This window comes from Megalops cyprinoides, chromosome 2, assembly GCF_013368585.1.
Source record: "Megalops cyprinoides isolate fMegCyp1 chromosome 2, fMegCyp1.pri, whole genome shotgun sequence".
NCBI classification, from domain to species: Eukaryota; Metazoa; Chordata; class Actinopteri; order Elopiformes; family Megalopidae; genus Megalops; species Megalops cyprinoides.
Window position 1 is genome coordinate 17,007,628 of NC_050584.1, and position 17,473 is coordinate 17,025,100.

Below are 17,473 nucleotides of genomic sequence, written 5' to 3' on the forward strand. Positions count from 1 at the left end.
CAAATGATATTAATTGTATTTTCAACCACAGAGTTTCTGTGCATGACAGTTAACACACAGAAAACAAGCTGTATGTTCTGTATGTAAACATTTACTTCAAACACAATTTTAGTGTATTTTCCGTATTAATATATTCATTTTTAACCAGTTCACTGTGTCAATATGTTCATAATACATTCATGAGATTTTTACCTAAAGAAAAATCAGATCTTTCACATCTGACCTCAGTCTCCTCCAAGTGAGGATTAGTAGACATGCTCAAACTGAAATACAATATGTCTTGTGAGTACAGTATTCAATACCTTGAGCAAAGGTTTCCATGTACAAATGAATTTAGCACAATCTCATGTGCCGAGATAGACTAATTAAGACATGCAAAGCACTATACCTACAAATGGAAGATACCAAGGATGAGAATAAAGGGTTCATAAGAGGAGGTGCGTCATGCGTGGATATAATGAGTGTAAACGTAGAGTATTATAAATTTAGATGAGACAGGCAGTCGGGGGAACAGAAACAGAGAGCCCTGTGCTGAAAGGAGAAACGGAAGGGCTCAGCTCGGATTGGCTGGGAACCTCAGCACTAGCAGGGATGGGGCGCCGAATCAGGGAGGGCGTGCGTGTGGAGGATGGAGGCGGAGGCACGACTCCTGGCTCGGTGTGGGAGCAGCGGACTCCTGCTCCTCGCTCCTTACTCGCTCCCCGCACAGGCCGCAAGTGGTCACGCTGGCGAGAGCGCAGCTGCGCCGCTTTACCGGGGCTTCCCGGAGCCGAGCGGCGTGCCGTACATCGGCATTAAAAACGTACACACACACACACACACACACACACACACACACACACACACACACACAAGATCTCATCCTATTGAAGCAGATTCAGCAGAACGGCGCACACAACCATGTGGCCTCTTTTCACATCGTACGCTGTCCAGTATGCCCTTAGTGTTATACTGCAGCACATAGACTCAGATGCCATTTGACAGTGCTCACTGTCTTGACACTGCCTACTGCTGAATATATTTTGAAAATGTTGTCAGTGCCAAGTTAAAGGAGGCAAATCCTTGTCAGAGCATAGTTAACTGTCATTCTTGTGGATAAATACTTAAAGCACTTGACTGCATGTCGCAAAATATGAAATGATCATCTACAAAGTGATGAAAGAGAAACGCTGTTTTATGTTGCTCTGACAGTATAAAAATCCATCTGGATGCATACTAATTAGCATTTATTACTCTGCGTTAAAAGAAAGATACGGAATTGTCTTCTCTGAGCTAAGCATTGTACCCCGGGGATGGCGCGTTGGCAGGCTGACTCGTTGGTGGAGTTGGGGGTGTCTGACAAGGAATGCGGGTACAGGGTGTCACAGCTGGCAGCGGTCATGTGGCATGACCTCAGCTACACGCTACGGTTTCCGTAGATCGCCGCACCGTCACACAGCGTTGCGGCAGTAACCTCTCACCTGCTCTCCCGGAAAGCACCGAGCTCCTCACAGCCAGCGTAAACTCGCCACCCCAGTTTTCCCCAGGAGTCCTTTTTAGGGTGTCACCGTTATCCGTTCCCATGCTGTTTTTAAGAAGGCGCAAATGTTGTTCGCACCCTCTCAGGAACGTGTGTGAAGTTAGGCGGCGGGAAGGTAACTTTGTTTCAAAGTGCGACGCCCCTCGTCTTTACATAATGGCTCTCTCTCTCCGGTGACAGTGCCATCCATCTCCCGGCTGCTACCGGCACCGCAGCTGCACAGCTTCAGATGGACTCGTTTGCAGTGACCTTTCACATCGCTCGGTTGCTAAGTTCTCGGGTGCGCGCCATAGCAACGCATCTTAACAATGCGCGGCGCATGGGAAGGCTTTGTGCCGTCAGTGAAAAAAAAAAAAAAGATGTTTACAGCATTCAGTTTTTACTGATGAGAGTCCACAGGCAATGCGCTTGCTTTTGAAAAGGGGCAGCTGAAGCATTTTATCAGAATGGTGTATTTTATCTGCGGCAGATAGTCGAAAAGTTATCGGTTAGATGTGGGCCTGTGCAGCTGTTATTTACTCTCAAGGATTGCGTGCTGTTTGTAATATAATGAACTGTTGTTTATTTATTTATTTATTTTATTTAAGGTCATTGTTATCTCTTTAAACATTCAGAGTTTGTGACTGGAGACAGAATTCATTCGACTCGAATTCCTCTGCAGAGCGGTTGTGCCTCCAACCTGTTTGTTTCTAGCAGGGGGTCACATGGTTGGATGTGTCTGATCGGCTCTCTTCTCCCCGCACGCAGAAAAAGCTGCTGCAGCCAATGAAGAGGAGGTGCAGAAGGCTGACGTCTCGTCGACAGGCCAAAGTGTTATTGACAAAGATGCCCTTGGACCAATGATGCTCGAGGTGGGTGGAGCAGTTTCGCGCTTCCGCAGGTTCGAGGGGCTGCGCACCGACCCTGGAAGCCCGCTGTGCTGGGGTCAGCTTGGACCCTCGCTAACAGAACAGAACGTGATTGTGAACGGAGTGCGAGACGCTGCTCATTTAGACATGCCTGTTTCGGAAGGTGTTTGTGCATCATTCCCCCGTTTGTACAGTGTGTATTCATGAATATTCGGTCTCACATGGATGCTGTTCAAAGGGAAGAAAAGGCTACGGAAACAGAGCTGACAATAGCTGATGAGAGAAATGCACTCCTGTACACCGCATTGCCAGTAAAGGCAGTTTCTACACTTACGGAAACAACATAAATGGAGCTGTAACCTATGTAAGTCACTCTGTCTGCTAAATGACAGTAATGTAATGTAGTGAAAGCATTATTTCACGTGCAAGCCATGCACGTAGCATTCCTCTGAAGCTAACTAAATGTAGGGGGAAAAATACCAATTATGGGAGTGTGCATAATAAAACAACAAAATAGTTTATTTCTCCATGAAGTGACTGTAAATCATAGTGGTTTGCAGTGGCTTTTGTTGTTTCATTGAGGGAAAATGAAGTGCCGACATCTAATGGAAAAGCGAGTGCCAGAGCCCCGCAGAATGAATCAAGCCATTCAGGCCCCCTGCTTGCCTGATTCCTCTGTTTCAGTATCTAATCTGTCTTGTCAGGGAATATTTATAGCTCCTGAGGTCCAACGTCACCGCATTGATACGCAGCACATTCTAAATATAACCCGGTCTCGCATGTTTTCTCGTCCCCTTCGAAAATGTGAAACGGAGGGACAATCTGCAGCCCTGCACGGAAAGGCACTTGGTGAGCTAATTGAAAAAGAAAAAAAAAAATTACGCACCCCGCGCCAAAGGCCCGGCACGAGGAAATGCGCTGATCTGCCCTTTACTCCCGGCAGCCGTAAACTGTCCGCTTAAGTAGAGCCTCGGCAGTCGCTGAGTGGACAAACAAGTCGCTGTCACCCCCCCCCCACACACACACACGCGCGCGCGCACACCCCACTCCGTTGTCTAAATGGCTTTTGCAGTTTTTACGGCGCACGGGCGCTCGTGAAAAAAGCTATTGTGTGCTGACGGTGGAGCAGTAGCACCCGTAGGAGCGGTGAAAGAGGATCTGTCTGGAGGTGAAGGATTGCGGCGATCTTCTCCGTAAAGCGCGAGTGGCCGAGAGGTCCAGGCACGTTAAAGCTCTGCTATAAACGTGTATATATCCCTTATAAAATTGTGCCGTATGTGCTCCTCTGGGCACACAGGAAGCATAAGAGGGGTTAGGGGTACACCACATCCAGTCGAGCCTACATTATTTATGTTACAGTGTATATGGTGAAGATTAGCTTGGCTTAAAGAAGGACACGTTGGCTAATGCTGTTACATAAGCTGGGCTAAATAAAGGGTGACATGGCATGCATAATTGTTTTCTCTGTTATGTGTGCTTCATTTGCCCAGTAGATATCCAGAGCAAAACACTTTACTCTCGATCAAAACACCACTCTGTGTTTTTAGAGATGGCTTTCCTGATATTAATTTCATTCAGGCTTTTGTTGCAGAGGGGATTTGTAAAGGATTCGGGTATTTCAGCCAGCCAGAGCTGTATCCGGTCAGAGCAAAGAGTGTGGCACCTTGTTTGCTTTGGGTGCCAATTTAGAAGCTAGTCCCTGTGACTGATGCACACTTGTTTCCTTGCGCCCCTGACTAGGAGAGTGATTTTGGCACAAGCGCCATGTCTTCAAACATATGTAGGCTTTTATTGTGATTGAAACACCCGCAGGGAATACTGCCATTTGATGAGCTAATTGGCACCATCTTGCACGTAATGGTTGACTTGGGGCTGTATTCTTTCAATTAAGACTTGCAAATATTGCCCTTGTCACACACAATCAACTGGCGTGCTTGTGGCCATGGTCTGTCGCACTCAGGCAGACAGGAAATGTGAAGTTCCTGAGATTTTACAGATACTGCTCTTGTAGTCTCTAATCTGCATTTGGAACGAGGGCGCGCAGCTGTTCCAGTTTGCCTGGCTGTCACACAAAGCAGTGGCGTTCAGCGGAGCGCTTTTTAATAGACTGCTAACAGGCTGCGATGAGACTTCCTTTTTTTGCAGCTAATTAGTTCGTTGCGGATGATTGGAACGGAGAAGTACACTTACCGAAGTGCAGTTTATTTGGAAAATGAGAATAAGGGTATCTCGGTGGTGGTGCCCAAATTGAGGGCTTCACCATAACCCCAGAAACCAAGCACCGCGCCCGAAGTATCAGAAGGTGACCTTACCTCAGTGTTTTGAGTGATTTGTGAGTACAAATCTAAAAATGACCTTCTCTTCTCTTTCTCTTTTTCTCTCCCCCATGGTTGCACAGGCCTTGGACGGGTTCTTCTTCGTGGTGAACATGGAGGGGAACATTGTGTTCGTGTCAGAGAACGTGACCCAGTACCTGCGCTACAACCAGGAGGAGCTGATGAACACCAGCGTGTACAGCATCCTGCACGTGGGCGACCACGCCGAGTTCATCAAGAACCTGCTGCCCAAATCGCTGGGTGAGCCTGCAAACCCCCCCCCCCCCTTCTTTCCTCCCTGTGTCCCTCCCCCGCCACTGTGAAGCTGCCTCTGTCCATCCCTCGTCGCTAAAACACGACACCCGATTTTCCTCCGAAGCATATTGTGTGTGTTCGGCGAGTTCAAACCGAGGTTGTTTGTCTATCTGTCTGGAAGCCTCTGTGGAAATAATTAGTGGAGCTGTGTCCCAGATATAGAGGCTTATCAATGAGAAATGATGTAGTTGAACTAGATGGGGCGAGAGGGGCTGCAGGGAGAGGCCATACTGGCAAGGGCATTTCAAAGGAGTTTTCTCTCGGATGCCAGCGGCAGCAGATAGCGGGGGAGCGGGAGGGAGGGGCGGTTTTTAGACGTGCGCAGGGAGCCTCCCTGCGGCTGTGGTCAGCGGCTTCCACCTCGGTGACCCTCCCCCCACCCTCCCTGTCCTTCCCCCGTGTCCCCAGTGAACGAGGTGCCCTGGTCCAGCGAGAACACACGCAGGAACAGCCACACCTTCAACTGCCGCATGCTGGTGAACCCCCACAGCGAGCTGGACGAGGAGGCCCACGACCACGAGGCCCAGCAGAAGTACGAGACCATGCAGTGCTTCGCCGTGTCAGAACCAAAGTCCATCAAGGAGGAAGGCGAAGGTGAGAGGGCGAGTCCGAAAGGCACCGCAAGCCCTCCCCCGGCTGGTCGGTTCTGTCCATGGTCCGTAATTGCGTTATGAATCCAGTCTGGTGCTAATATGGTATAGGACAAATGAGGCAAAAGCTGTTCATCATGTAATTCCACTTCATTATTAGGTGGTGATAACCTGTGCTTGATACTGAATATGGATGATATTGTGCATTTTACATTAAGCCTGAAGTAATTTTTAGGTGTAATATAAATTGTTCATTTAACGCTAAAATATAAATTAATAAAATGATTAATAATCATTTAGAATTTTAATTTTATATGTGTTTAAATTAAAAAAGTGCCTAAAGAAATCAGCGTAGCCATAACGCGGGTAGATCCACTGTAATTTGTTTTTTTTAAAAGTTTCTTAAAAAGTAGATATAGAAAATAAGGTTCACATACATGCCATTTCATTTTAATGGTGTCCCAAGTAAATGTTCATGCTTTTTTGTTCTCGTGGAGCAAGTAAATCCATTTCAGAATCAATTGATATAAGGTATTTCAGGACCCAAGAATGTTAGTGAGCATGTTTGTGTCATGGTTAAAAACCTCTGGAAGATTTCTGTTATCGGGGGCAGGGTGGACTCCAACTGGGAGTCCTCTGCTTTATAGCACCGTAGATGCAGTGCACAGCTGCTGCCCTGAAAACGACACCGGACTCTGGAAGTTTCAGTCTGTCTGCCTTTGTTTCCCTCCTTCCCGTTCCCTTACACATGTCACCCAGAGTTCAGCCGGCTTATTTTAGGCCCACTTTGCCAGTGGATCGAGTTAGTTTTCAATTGAGCCTTGGCGGCGGCCAGTGTACTGTCTGAGAGCCAGGGATGGGTGTGAGGAGATGGCAGAGAGGCGAAACCCTGAGGTCATGCTTTGTGTTACTCTTGTCCAAGTTTCCCCCCCCATCGGTCTCCCTCCGTCCCCTAGCAATGCTCAGTGTCTTCCAAGCTTCGCTCTTCCGCAGAGGAAATCATTTTATTACAGCTCAATGCTAAACCGTGCTCCCCCCGCTAACCACCCACCCGCTTAAAACTGTAAATGAAAGGGAATAAAGTTGTCCCCCTTTGGCCGTTTCCAGCTTGCTGCTTGCCAGGTACTCTCCAGTTTTCCCCTCCCACCTTTGAAGCCAGTTAGGACGGGAGCCAAGCATTAATGCGAGGGACCCGCTCAAGGTGCTGACAGGCATGTGTTGATTGAATATGAAAAAAATTAAAACGCTGCCCGCAAGCAAGGCCGAGACCTCCGAGGGGAGAGGCGATCACGTTTCCGGGAGCGTTCCACGAAGCCCTTGCTGGGCGCATGCGAGTCGGCAACCTGGAGTTGCCCCGCCTTCCACTGGGCAACCTGGCAGGCGTCGACTGTCAGTTATGAAGGATTACCTCTGTAAGTCTGGGGCCGGATCTTGCATCTGGCGAGAGAGCGGCACAGTGAGGACCTGTGGCATAATGACACACATTCCAAAGGTCGCATTCCATCATGTTCCCAGCGTTGGCTTCCCAGCGGCTCAGGTGGGAACGACGCCGGAAGCCTCTCTGCTGGCTTGGATGAAGGAGCGTTTCTGCTTTGTTTCCTTTCGGGTCACGCGTGCTCGTCTTTGAATCTGCCCGTTCCCCAGATTTCCAGTCCTGTTTGATCTGCGTTGCACGGAGGGTCCCAATGAAAGAGAGGCCCATGCTCCCGGCCCACGAGAGCTTCACGACCAGGCAGGACCTGCAAGGTAAGAGCGCGCAGCCTACATGCCTCTTTTCTCAGTCTGATTCCCGGCAGTTAAACTGGTGAAATTGTTCCAAAATCTTCAGCTTGTCGTCATTTCTGGTCAGACTTTCTGTAGTAGGAGGGAACTTACCGAACATAAATCACCTCACGCTATAAAATGTCATGCATTTATTGCAGAAATTATAACCTAGGCAAAAGCCTTTAGGATTTGACACTTTGTACTCTCTTGGAGGTAAAAACATGTTGGAGCACTGCCTCAGTGCCTCTCCTTTTACAAGAATCTAAACAGAACAGATCCCTGTCTGTTAAAAAGTCTCTAATGCTCTGCATGTGGTGCTGTTAGCCCTCAAAGGTTTAAACCTTCTCAAATGGAACTAAACCTCACAGAATTCATTGTAAGATCTCAGGCTTAGTCATATCTACCAGGCTTCTGCCACTTCCTCTCACTCGATGAAGTAGGGCTTGAACAGTCACCACACTCTACTGGTTCCGAGGTCTCAAGGGGGCAGCAGGGAGACCTAACCCAGTTTAACAGTTTGACTCTGTATAGGGAGCGAGTAGGAACGGCTAGCCTGGCCCTTCCGCATCGTCACTCCTTAACCTGTCTGGTTTCTGTCGCTAGGTAAGATCACGTCACTGGACACCAGCCTGCTGCGAGCCTCCATGAAGCCCGGCTGGGAGGACCTGGTCAGGAGATGCATTCAGAGGTTTCACCTGCAGAACGACGGGGAAATGTCCTTCGCCAAGCGGCATCAGCAGGAAGGTAAGACCCGAGGGCTTCCTTAATCAAGACTAGGTCCGCAAATGAAGGGTCCAGTCCGATGTCTGCACATTTAACCGAAAGCCTTTTGACAGCCGTGGGAGCGAGCCCTTTCTGTGACCACACAGCAGCTCGGTCTGCTCAGTAAACTGCATAGTTACAGGTTGATAAATGCAGTGGAAATGTGTCCTCTTTATTGCCTGTTTTTACAGTTGTTTTACAGTATCACTCATCGTGGATTTAAGGATGACTGATACTCTACTGCAGGAGCAGTAGAACATTCCAGGAGCAGTTCATAGATGTGAATGTTTTTTCAGACAGTGGAAGGTGGCATCTCCATATGAAGCCAGGGCAGGAAAGCTACACTGGAATGCATAATGTTTTTCTTGATGTGGCATTGTGTTCTGAGGTACTCATTTTTAAAAATCTTCCTCTTCCTGTTTCCGCCACCCTCCAGTTCTGAGGCAGGGACAAGCGTTCAGCCCCATCTACCGCTTCTCGCTGTCGGACGGCACCATCGTCTCGGCGCACACCAAGAGCAAGCTGGTGCGCTCCCCGGACACCAACGAACCTCAGCTCTACATGTCCCTGCACATCCTCCAGAGGTACGGCCTCGTGGACGCACGTACCCTCGCACCAGCGCGCGTCTCCGCGCCACTCGACAGCCTCGCGCGCGCGGGGCGCGGCACACAGACGTTCGCTGTTCGTCTCCAGGGGAAGAGAAACGGAGCCAGACGCGGGGGGGGGACAACAATGAGAGGCCTGTTGGGAAGGGGAGCCCGGAAAGTGGATAAACACAGAGCTGCGAGTCGGCTCACTGAGGGGAATCGTCGAAGAATCGTCATATTCACGCTCGTTGCCGATTCGACACAATGGCGCCTTTGTTCGTTTACTCCTTGCCGCCTGGAGTCGGCCCTGTGCGGACAGCTATTAGAGCATCCTCGGAGGGGGTATGTGCGAGGCAGTTACGCGCGGCTTTCGCCTTGTTGGCCGCTGAACTGTTCGGGAGACCCTAAGCGCTCTGGTTGTCTTCGTCTAATGGTGAACCCTCCACTTCTGTTAAGTATGCCTTAGAAATGGCAGAAACTCTAGTTTTTCAGATCACAGTGGTCTTATTTTACCTGTCTTAAATCTGTGGCTTACACATATCTGTTAGCAGGTTCAGACTCTAAAGATTTACTGCCAGCTTTAGTCAAGTTTGCAAAAAAAAACCAAGCACTCATTGGTAGTAGTAAATTAATTCATTAATTCATTAATTCATCTAAACGGTTTTGTAAGCAGAAACCTGTATACAGTTAATGGTAAGACAGCACTCCCTTTTGTTTCAGTAGTTAGCAGGACACACTGGTGGATCTTGGGATCTTTATTTTTTCTCCCAGGTTTGCTCTTCCTTTACTCTTATTCCTGCCGGAAGGTCAGGTTGATGTTATGAAAGGGGCGAATGGCAGCGTGCGCTTGAGTCTCAGCTCCAAGTGCGCTTCCACAGTGCATCTCACAATAATTGCCTATTTGTCAAAATCACTCCAGCCAATAACATTGCATATTACATTATCGGCATTTAGCGGAGGCTCTTATCCAGAGCAACTTACATTGGGTAGAATTATTTTTCTTACATCTTACCCAATTACACAGCTGGATATTCTGTGAAGTAATGCTGGGTTAAGTGTCTTGCACAAGGATACAATAGCAGTGCCCGAGTGGGGAATCAAACAAGCAACCCTTTCGGTTGTGAGTCATGCTCCTTACCGCTATGCTACACTGCCGCCCAGTTGAATGGTGTTTGCTAATAGCTGCGTGTGCTTGGTGTCCCTGTGTGACTCTTCCCAGGGAGCCGGTGGTAGGCGGGATGAACCAGGATATGGCCGGACAGGGGATGGGGAAGCCGCTGACCGCCGTCCCGTCGATGACTCCTCCCACCCAGGGCGGCATGTCCGCAGGCGTGCAGGGACAGGACGGGAACTTCCCCGCCGTAACGGGCCCCAAGGAGGGGCCGACGGGGGCGGGCCAGGCCCAGAGCTACCGGTTCGGGTGCCAGGGGACGATGAGCCACGGCCCCGGCATGCAGGTGGCCACTCCTCAGGGTAGTAACTATGCACTCAAGATGAACAGCCCCTCACAGAGCAGCCCCGGCCTGGCCCCCGGGCAGCCCAACTCCATGCTCTCGCCGCGGCACCGCGTCAGCCCGGGCGTGGCCGGCAGCCCACGCGTGCCCCCCGCCCAGTTCTCCCCGGCAGGAAGCCTGCACTCCCCCGCGGGGATGTGCGGCAGCACAGGAAACAGCCATAGCTACACCAGCAGCTCCCTCAACGCACTTCAGGCCCTGAGCGAGTGCCACGGCGTCACCCTGGGCCAGTCTCTGGGCTCGCCCGACAGGAAGATGGGCTCCCCGGGCAACGCGGTCAACCCCCACCCGCTGGCCAAGATGAACAACTCCGACTTCAAGGACCCGCTGGGCTCGTTCGGGGACCAGGTCCCGCCCGACCCGCCCCAGGAGGAGGCCGGCGAAGACCAGAAGGAGGAGAAGGAGAACAGCCTGGGCCAGTTTGGCGGTGGCGGTGGGGGCACCGGTGTTGGCAGTACGGAGGGCAGCGACGCCCAGAGCCGCCTCCACGACAGCAAGGGTCACACCAAGCTCCTGCAGCTGCTGACCACCAAGTCAGAGCAGATGGAGCCGTCCTCGCCTGTCACCGCCCCTGGCGGGGACGCCGGCTGCAAGGACCCGGCGCTGTCCGGGACTGGGGGCGGCCCCTCGCAGGGGGCAGTCGGGAGCCACGCCACGTCGCTTAAGGAGAAGCATAAGATCTTGCACAGGCTCCTGCAGAACAGCACCTCCCCGGTGGACTTGGCCAAGCTGACCGCGGAAGCCACGGGGAAGGACCTGTGCCAGGAGGCGGCGGGCAGCATGACCGCCGTGGCGGACCTGGCCACCAAGCAGGAGCCCACCAGCCCCAAGAAGAAGGACAACGCGCTCCTCCGCTACCTGCTGGACAAGGATGACACCGGCTCTGACAAAGGCATTAAGATGGAGCCGGCGGACGGCAAGATGGACGGCTCAAAGCTGACCAACATGAAGAGTGAGAAGCTGGACAGCGGCTATGACAGATCAGAGCAGGTGAGCGCAAATCTAACATAGTGGAGCTGTAATGGGACCGACGTTCTAAACAAAAGCACAGCATTCAGGTAGCTGGTCAGCATATAAAATGAGCAGCGAAGGAAAAAAAAATTACAGGGTTATTTCATTCTTAGTTTAATTATTTTTGTCATATAAGAATAAGTGGCCATATTCCAGTTGGCTACACATATCCCGAATCATAAATGACTCCATTAATCATTGCTTAGTGCTTACCTATTGAGATTGTGGAAAGGAGATTTAGAGCACAGCTTATTGGTGGTTTAATTACTGAAAGTTTAAATCATGATACATCTAAGTCCATGAATGATTTCCAAATAGGTCTGTTGCTCTTTTGAATGTGCATAGCTACTCGCACAGACAAATGATGAAAAGGTCCACGTGGGTTTTCATCAGAAGTCCAAAATGCAGAATGCACAGATCTGTTCAATCTGTGCATTCTGTACTAGCTGTGGATAGACAGAGGTTTATGTTCTGTCAGTTTTCCCTTCATGATCGTCAACGGGGTCAGGAATTTGAGTGTGATCATTCGAATTCAGAACGTGTTTCAACAGGACTGTGGCTGTTGCGATACGTGAATCCTAGTCAGCGAGATGTAATGAAAAAGGCTTATAATGATGTGTCTGAAACAGTCCCCAGAACACGTTGTTCCCGCAGCCAGTGCAGCCTCCAACTTGTTTCATAATTGCTTTTGTTACCGTCCTGCAGCTTAGGTGTTAATGAAATCACTGACTGCTTCAGTCTTCCCGGCCAATCAGGACTCAGCAAGGTGGCAGTGGGGAAGTAGGCTGGCATGGTCAGCCCTGAGATGGTCGGTTTTCCCTTCTAGTTTTTATTTTTCCCTCAACGCAGCAACTGAAATGTTTAAGAAATAAGCTATTTGAAAAACAAGCGGCATTTGAAAAAAGCCTGCTGGCACTTGGGGCATTTGATCGCAAACGCAGAGCACGGCCAGCTTTCCAGGCTTGGCACCGAGCTCGAATCAGGTTTGGCAGGAGGAGTGCACTTTGTAACCTTAGAAATTGCCAGGTGATACGCGAGTAAAAGTACAGCGGTATGTTTAAGGATGCTTGCACACCGAGAGGACCTCCCGCAGCGTGCCAGCGGTGGGCAACGTCGGCAGGTTTTGGAACGGACCGTGTGAACGTTCTCATGAAGGCACACAACACCAATAAAACACTCAGATGAAAGCAACAGAAAGGCAGCGCTCCAATACAACAGGGGCAGCGAGGCGGTCCACCTATTACAAGTGACTAAAAAAATTGAAGAACAGTGAATGATGGCGTTATCAGTTGTTGTGCAGTTGTAAACGGTATCGGCAAGATTCATTTTAAAATGCCAGGGCAACCAAGAGCAACTTAAAACGACACCACCAAATATTGACTTAATTGCCTTTTGATTTTCTATGAAGAAGGTTTCTGTTTTCCACAGGGGTTTAGAAAGAACCGATCAACACACACCCATTGTCTGTACCCTACATATGTACTGATATACAACACCAGTCAAAAGTTTGGATTCTTTCCTTTCTTTATTTTTACCATTTTCCACATTTTGGGAAAAATATTAAAGACATCAAAACTGTGAAATAACAAAAATGGAGTCATGCAGTGACCAAAAATAGAGTTATAAATAGCTCAGACAAACAAAACTTAGATTCTTCAAAGTAGCCAAAAAATATCATTTAAATTTTTTTTTAAATTTTGAGAAGAAATTCATACATAGGCATCAACTTCACAGGAACTTCAAATTCCCTTCTGTAACCTGACGCGTAAACATTTCTTCATGAAGTTGTCAGCAAGACAGCTTGGTCTTTGTGTCCATATTCAGGAGCTCAGTCCCTTTACTTGTGATTTGATCTTCAGGGCATTTGCAGTGCCGTTATTTTCCTTGTCGGGGGAAAAGGAAAAATGAATTGTCCAGAAAGTTACACGGCTGTGTGCAGCTATGACAGTTTGGGAGCTAACCTTCCTTGAATTTCCAGGAAACCAGCACCTCGCCGTTTTCAACTTTTGGGTGCAATTATTTTTATTCTCAGAGAAGGAAAAAAAATTATATAATTATATAATTATAAAAATTATTTAGCCACATCACATGTTCATTATTGGACCAGGTAGCGGGCCTCATAGTTGGCAGGGGAGTGAGTTTAAGTATGGTGTTTAATACATCTATACATTTGCCAAAATGTTCTTGAGCACCATTCAGATGGCCCTGGACAGCACTATGTGATGCTGATTAGATGTGATGAATTAGGAGGAATGGCTGCAGACAAGGCAGACGCTGACATGCAAGACCTACCAGTCTGACGTAGCCGTTTGTTTTGTTTATCCAAGGAAGTTGGGTCAGTGTGCAGGCAACTTAACACTGGCACATGTTTGAGGCCTTCTCCATTCTTTGACTCAGCGCTGTCAAAACAGTTGTGACTGGAGGTGCGAACAGTGTCGGTGTTTACACAACTGTCTGTGCTTCCCATTTACCTAAAAAAAAAAATCCCCCCCCCCCCGAACGTTCTGCAGGGGGCGATGTTGAATATTAACAGTGCCGGAAGAAGAAGAAGCCTGTGGAAGCGGTTTTGTACATGCCTGCTCAGGTTTTAGGCGAGCCAAAGTAGGCGATGATTAAAAGGAAAGAGATGCACACAGCGGGAGCATGCTGGCTCTGTAGTCATATAAAAATCATGAGCCATATGCCGCCGCGCGGTCCATGCTGCCGGGTCGCTGCTGGACGAGGACAGGGGCTTGGGGACAGGGGAGGACAGCAGCAGGACCAGGGGCTGAGAGGAGGAGGAGGAGGGTCTGTGGGTCAGGGATTGCAGTCTGAAAGCATGGCATTGTGGGTAGTGGAGAACAGGTTAAGCACATGGGGTTGTGGGTAGAGGATTACAGTCAGAGCTGGGGGCTGTGGGTGACGACAGGTTGAGGGAAGGGGGTTGTGAGTAGTGGGGGACAGGCTTTGAGCAGGGGGTTGTGGGTAGTCGGGGACAGGCTGATAGCAAGGGGATGTGGTAGAGGAACACAGGCTGTGAGTCGGGGGATGGTTCAGAGGAGCCAAAGTACAGAGTCTCAGTCCTCATACCTTACTGTAATTGTAAAAACAAGATTAAAAAAGGGGTTTTACTGCTGGATGCGGATTAAAGCATTTGGATGTTTAAAGTAACAAGGCATTGACTAATGTGGTTTTAATGCCAGGCAAATGGTCTCTAAATGATCTAAATTTGCTCATTTCTTCCTCAGCTTCCAAAGTGGACACTGGTGAACCGTTAAGTAAACCATGACTTCATAAGTGCTTTTCAACTAGTATGGCACGGCTCCTTTCCTCAGTGGTAAAATCTTTAGTTTGGCGTTGTTCAAAGTCCTTTTGCTGCCTTCCCTTTCAGCTCTTCGCTCTTTGTTTTAAGGGCTGAATTATTGATGGCTTAAACAGAACTAAATGAGAAATCAAAGCGCGGCGGAGCGGGCGGCCCCGGTGAACAGCGGGCCGAGGCCTCACCTCGGGGAGGCTGCGGTAGCAGTCCCGGGGTTTTATTAAAGACAGCAGGGGCGCGCTCCCCACATCAGAGGCAGGGTGTCGCTCGCCAGTGGCCGCGGAGTTCCGAGGAGGCCGCGCTTTCCCCATTCCTGGGAACCCTTTCCGTGGCCACAGAGACAGGTGCGCCAGCCCTAGCGGCATCCGATTAACGGAGCCGGCCCTGCCAGTTTACCCCCGCCCCTACCCCGGGCGGCTTCACGCGTGTCTCCGTGCGTGCCTGCGGTAGCTGGCAGGAGCGAACGCTCACTAACATTATATCGGTTTCGTCGCAGATAGCGCTCCCGTCATTCTGCAGGGGGTCAGAAATGCAGAACAAACCCCTAGACGTCTGAGCGGGGCTGACATCGCGCTCACCTCTCAGTTCTGCGTTTTGCAAGTCGCGCTCGGACCTCGCACCTCTAGCTCGAGAGCGAGCAGCAGACATAGCAGCACAAGGCGCGTTTGAAGTGCTTTGCGAAGCGGGAGGTATTAAAACGACCCCCCCCCCCCCCCCCCCCCCCCTCAAGGGGTTCGGGAGGTTTCCTCGCTGGCGGGCTCGCAAGACAGTCGCGGGGTCCCTGCCGCCGGCACGTCACACTGGCGAGGCTGGCTCGCTCTCTCCCGGCCTCCGCGCATTCCGTGGTCGGGCCGGGTCGAGCGCTCCTCCATCCGGCCCCAGCCGAGCGGCTGCCATTTCCCCTTCAGTTGGACAACTTTCACCGCGCAGGAAAAGAGTGACACACCGCGGGCCTGAAATAGGAGAGAGCAGTAGTAAATAATCAACAGCAGGTCTCGCTGGCAGAGCGCAGGGAGACAGACGGTGCGAGCGCTTTGGAGCCTTACATCATCCATGACCTCATTAGTGCCCCCCCCCCCCCCCCTTTATTCATATCCTGCCTTTGAACCGCGCTTCCTTACTTTTTAAAAAATCAGCACCGACACAGCCGAAAAATCACTAACACCGCTGCAGAGACGCCTGCTGAGTGTTGCTGCTGATTAAAAATGTCATAGTGTTGTATTCTCGTATTACTTCTGGTTGGTTTGAAAGGTCTGTTTTACAGTTCATTGGGCTGGTATTGGTTTTCAACTATGAGAGCTCCAGCTGATAGATAAATACCTCGGAACTGGTGTCTTTGTTAATTTTAACTGTAATGTGCAGCATGTTGTTTTTGTTCATTTGCAAACCCCAGTGCCGTGATCAGACACTATTGCGCAGTGTAATAGAGACGTCTTGTTTGCTGCCCTCTTGTGGCTGTTAACAGAATAGCCGGTTCTCCCGTGTTTTTCCTCAGTCCCTCAGGTCTTGTTTATTCTAAGAAATTACGTAAACGTTTACACATGATGTGGAAGTATTGCTTTGCCAAAGGTTATTTAATTTTTTGTCTCCTTTATACTCACTGAATATTGTTTCAGTATATTTGTCCTATTGGTTTATGTGCTAGATGTGCATGTATCAGGGGATAAATGCAATTTGAATTCGGCTAGGATTTTGCAACAGCTTCTCAATAGATGGCCTCAATACAAGGGGAAGGCACATGTAACATTTTCATGTCAGCTAATATGCTGCTCTAGTTCAAGGATGGATCACCCCTTTGTGTCCTAGCTTATATGTGTTGAAAAAGTGTAGGAAAATGTTTACAAAATCACTTCTTACATTATTCTCTACTTATTGTATCACCTACAGCTGTCATGATTTGTAGCATCTTTACAGTCGTGTATTTTTTTGAGAAATGGTATAGTTAAAATGTGCAATCCATGCCAAATGGCAGTGTACAACATAAGCATTTAAAGGTATACCAGCTAAATCAGTTTCTCTAGATATCGTATATAATAGCTGTGTGTGTACACTGAAGTCCAGATAGGCCAAGTGGCAAGTGTTGCATAAACCAAAATGTTTGTCCTGAACTATGCCCACTTGGCAAATGTCAGACAAAGGGTCTTGGTACTAAGGCTTCAGTGGTCGCCCATACCTCAGAACTAGTACAGATGGCTGCCGATAGAGAATTATTCTGATAACCTCCTTTTTCTCTGTGTGAAGGCTGGCCTAGTTTCCAAGATTCCATTTCAGAGAACGTGGCGCATTTCTGCGTCGGGCTCACAAGTGTATTAACTACACGCCCTGCAAGAGCTCCTCAGCATCAGAGATACCACATGTAGAGGCCTCTTCACAACACAGTGCAAAGGGATTCAAACCGCACTCCTCTCTGTCAGTGTGTATTCAGAGAGCAATGTTTGAAGCTGCTGTATGAAAGGGTTGTGTTTCCTTCAGTTGCCTATAAATTGGAAGTGACTGACTGAGTATTGACTGAATTAAGTGAACGATAGCCTGTGTGTATATATATATATATATATATACATGCCCATGTGTTTATGTGTCTGCGTGCGCAGTCCAGCGAGCTGGACGACATCCTGGACGACCTGCAGAACAGCCAGCCGCAGCTCTTCTCTCAGTCCCGGCCCATGTCCCTCCCCGCCGCCGTGGACAAGCAGTCCATCATCAACGACATCCTGCAGATGACGGGCGAGGGCGCGGCGGCCGCCGGCAGCAGCATGCCGCCGCAGAAGGCCTTCCCCGGCATGGCCCCCGGAAGTGAGTCCCCCCACCCCCTTCCCCTGCACCACGCACGCTTCCCCTGAGCACCCGTAGAGGAGAGACCTGCTCTCCGCAGCCTGTGAATCAGCCAAACCGTTAATCAGCACATCTCAGCCGTGGGCTGCTTGTTTGTCAACAAAACTGACTTGAGGTC

The 17,473-nt window shown here is 49.6% G+C and overlaps 1 protein-coding gene across 6 annotated transcripts in view; it reads left to right on the top strand.

The window, feature by feature from the left end:
* ncoa2 (nuclear receptor coactivator 2) overlaps nt 1–17,473 on the top strand; it is an 80,763-nt gene that overhangs the window by 50,730 nt on the left and 12,560 nt on the right. For all 6 annotated transcript variants that reach the window (XM_036518037.1, XM_036518020.1, XM_036518043.1 and 3 more), the window contains exons 5-12: nt 2,267–2,370; nt 4,766–4,943; nt 5,406–5,591; nt 7,232–7,333; nt 7,955–8,095; nt 8,550–8,697; nt 9,920–11,204; nt 17,115–17,316. In XM_036518037.1, the coding sequence (XP_036373930.1) occupies nt 2,267–2,370; nt 4,766–4,943; nt 5,406–5,591; nt 7,232–7,333; nt 7,955–8,095; nt 8,550–8,697; nt 9,920–11,204; nt 17,115–17,316 (2,346 nt within the window). The remainder of the gene's footprint in view (nt 1–2,266; nt 2,371–4,765; nt 4,944–5,405; nt 5,592–7,231; nt 7,334–7,954; nt 8,096–8,549; nt 8,698–9,919; nt 11,205–17,114; nt 17,317–17,473) is intronic.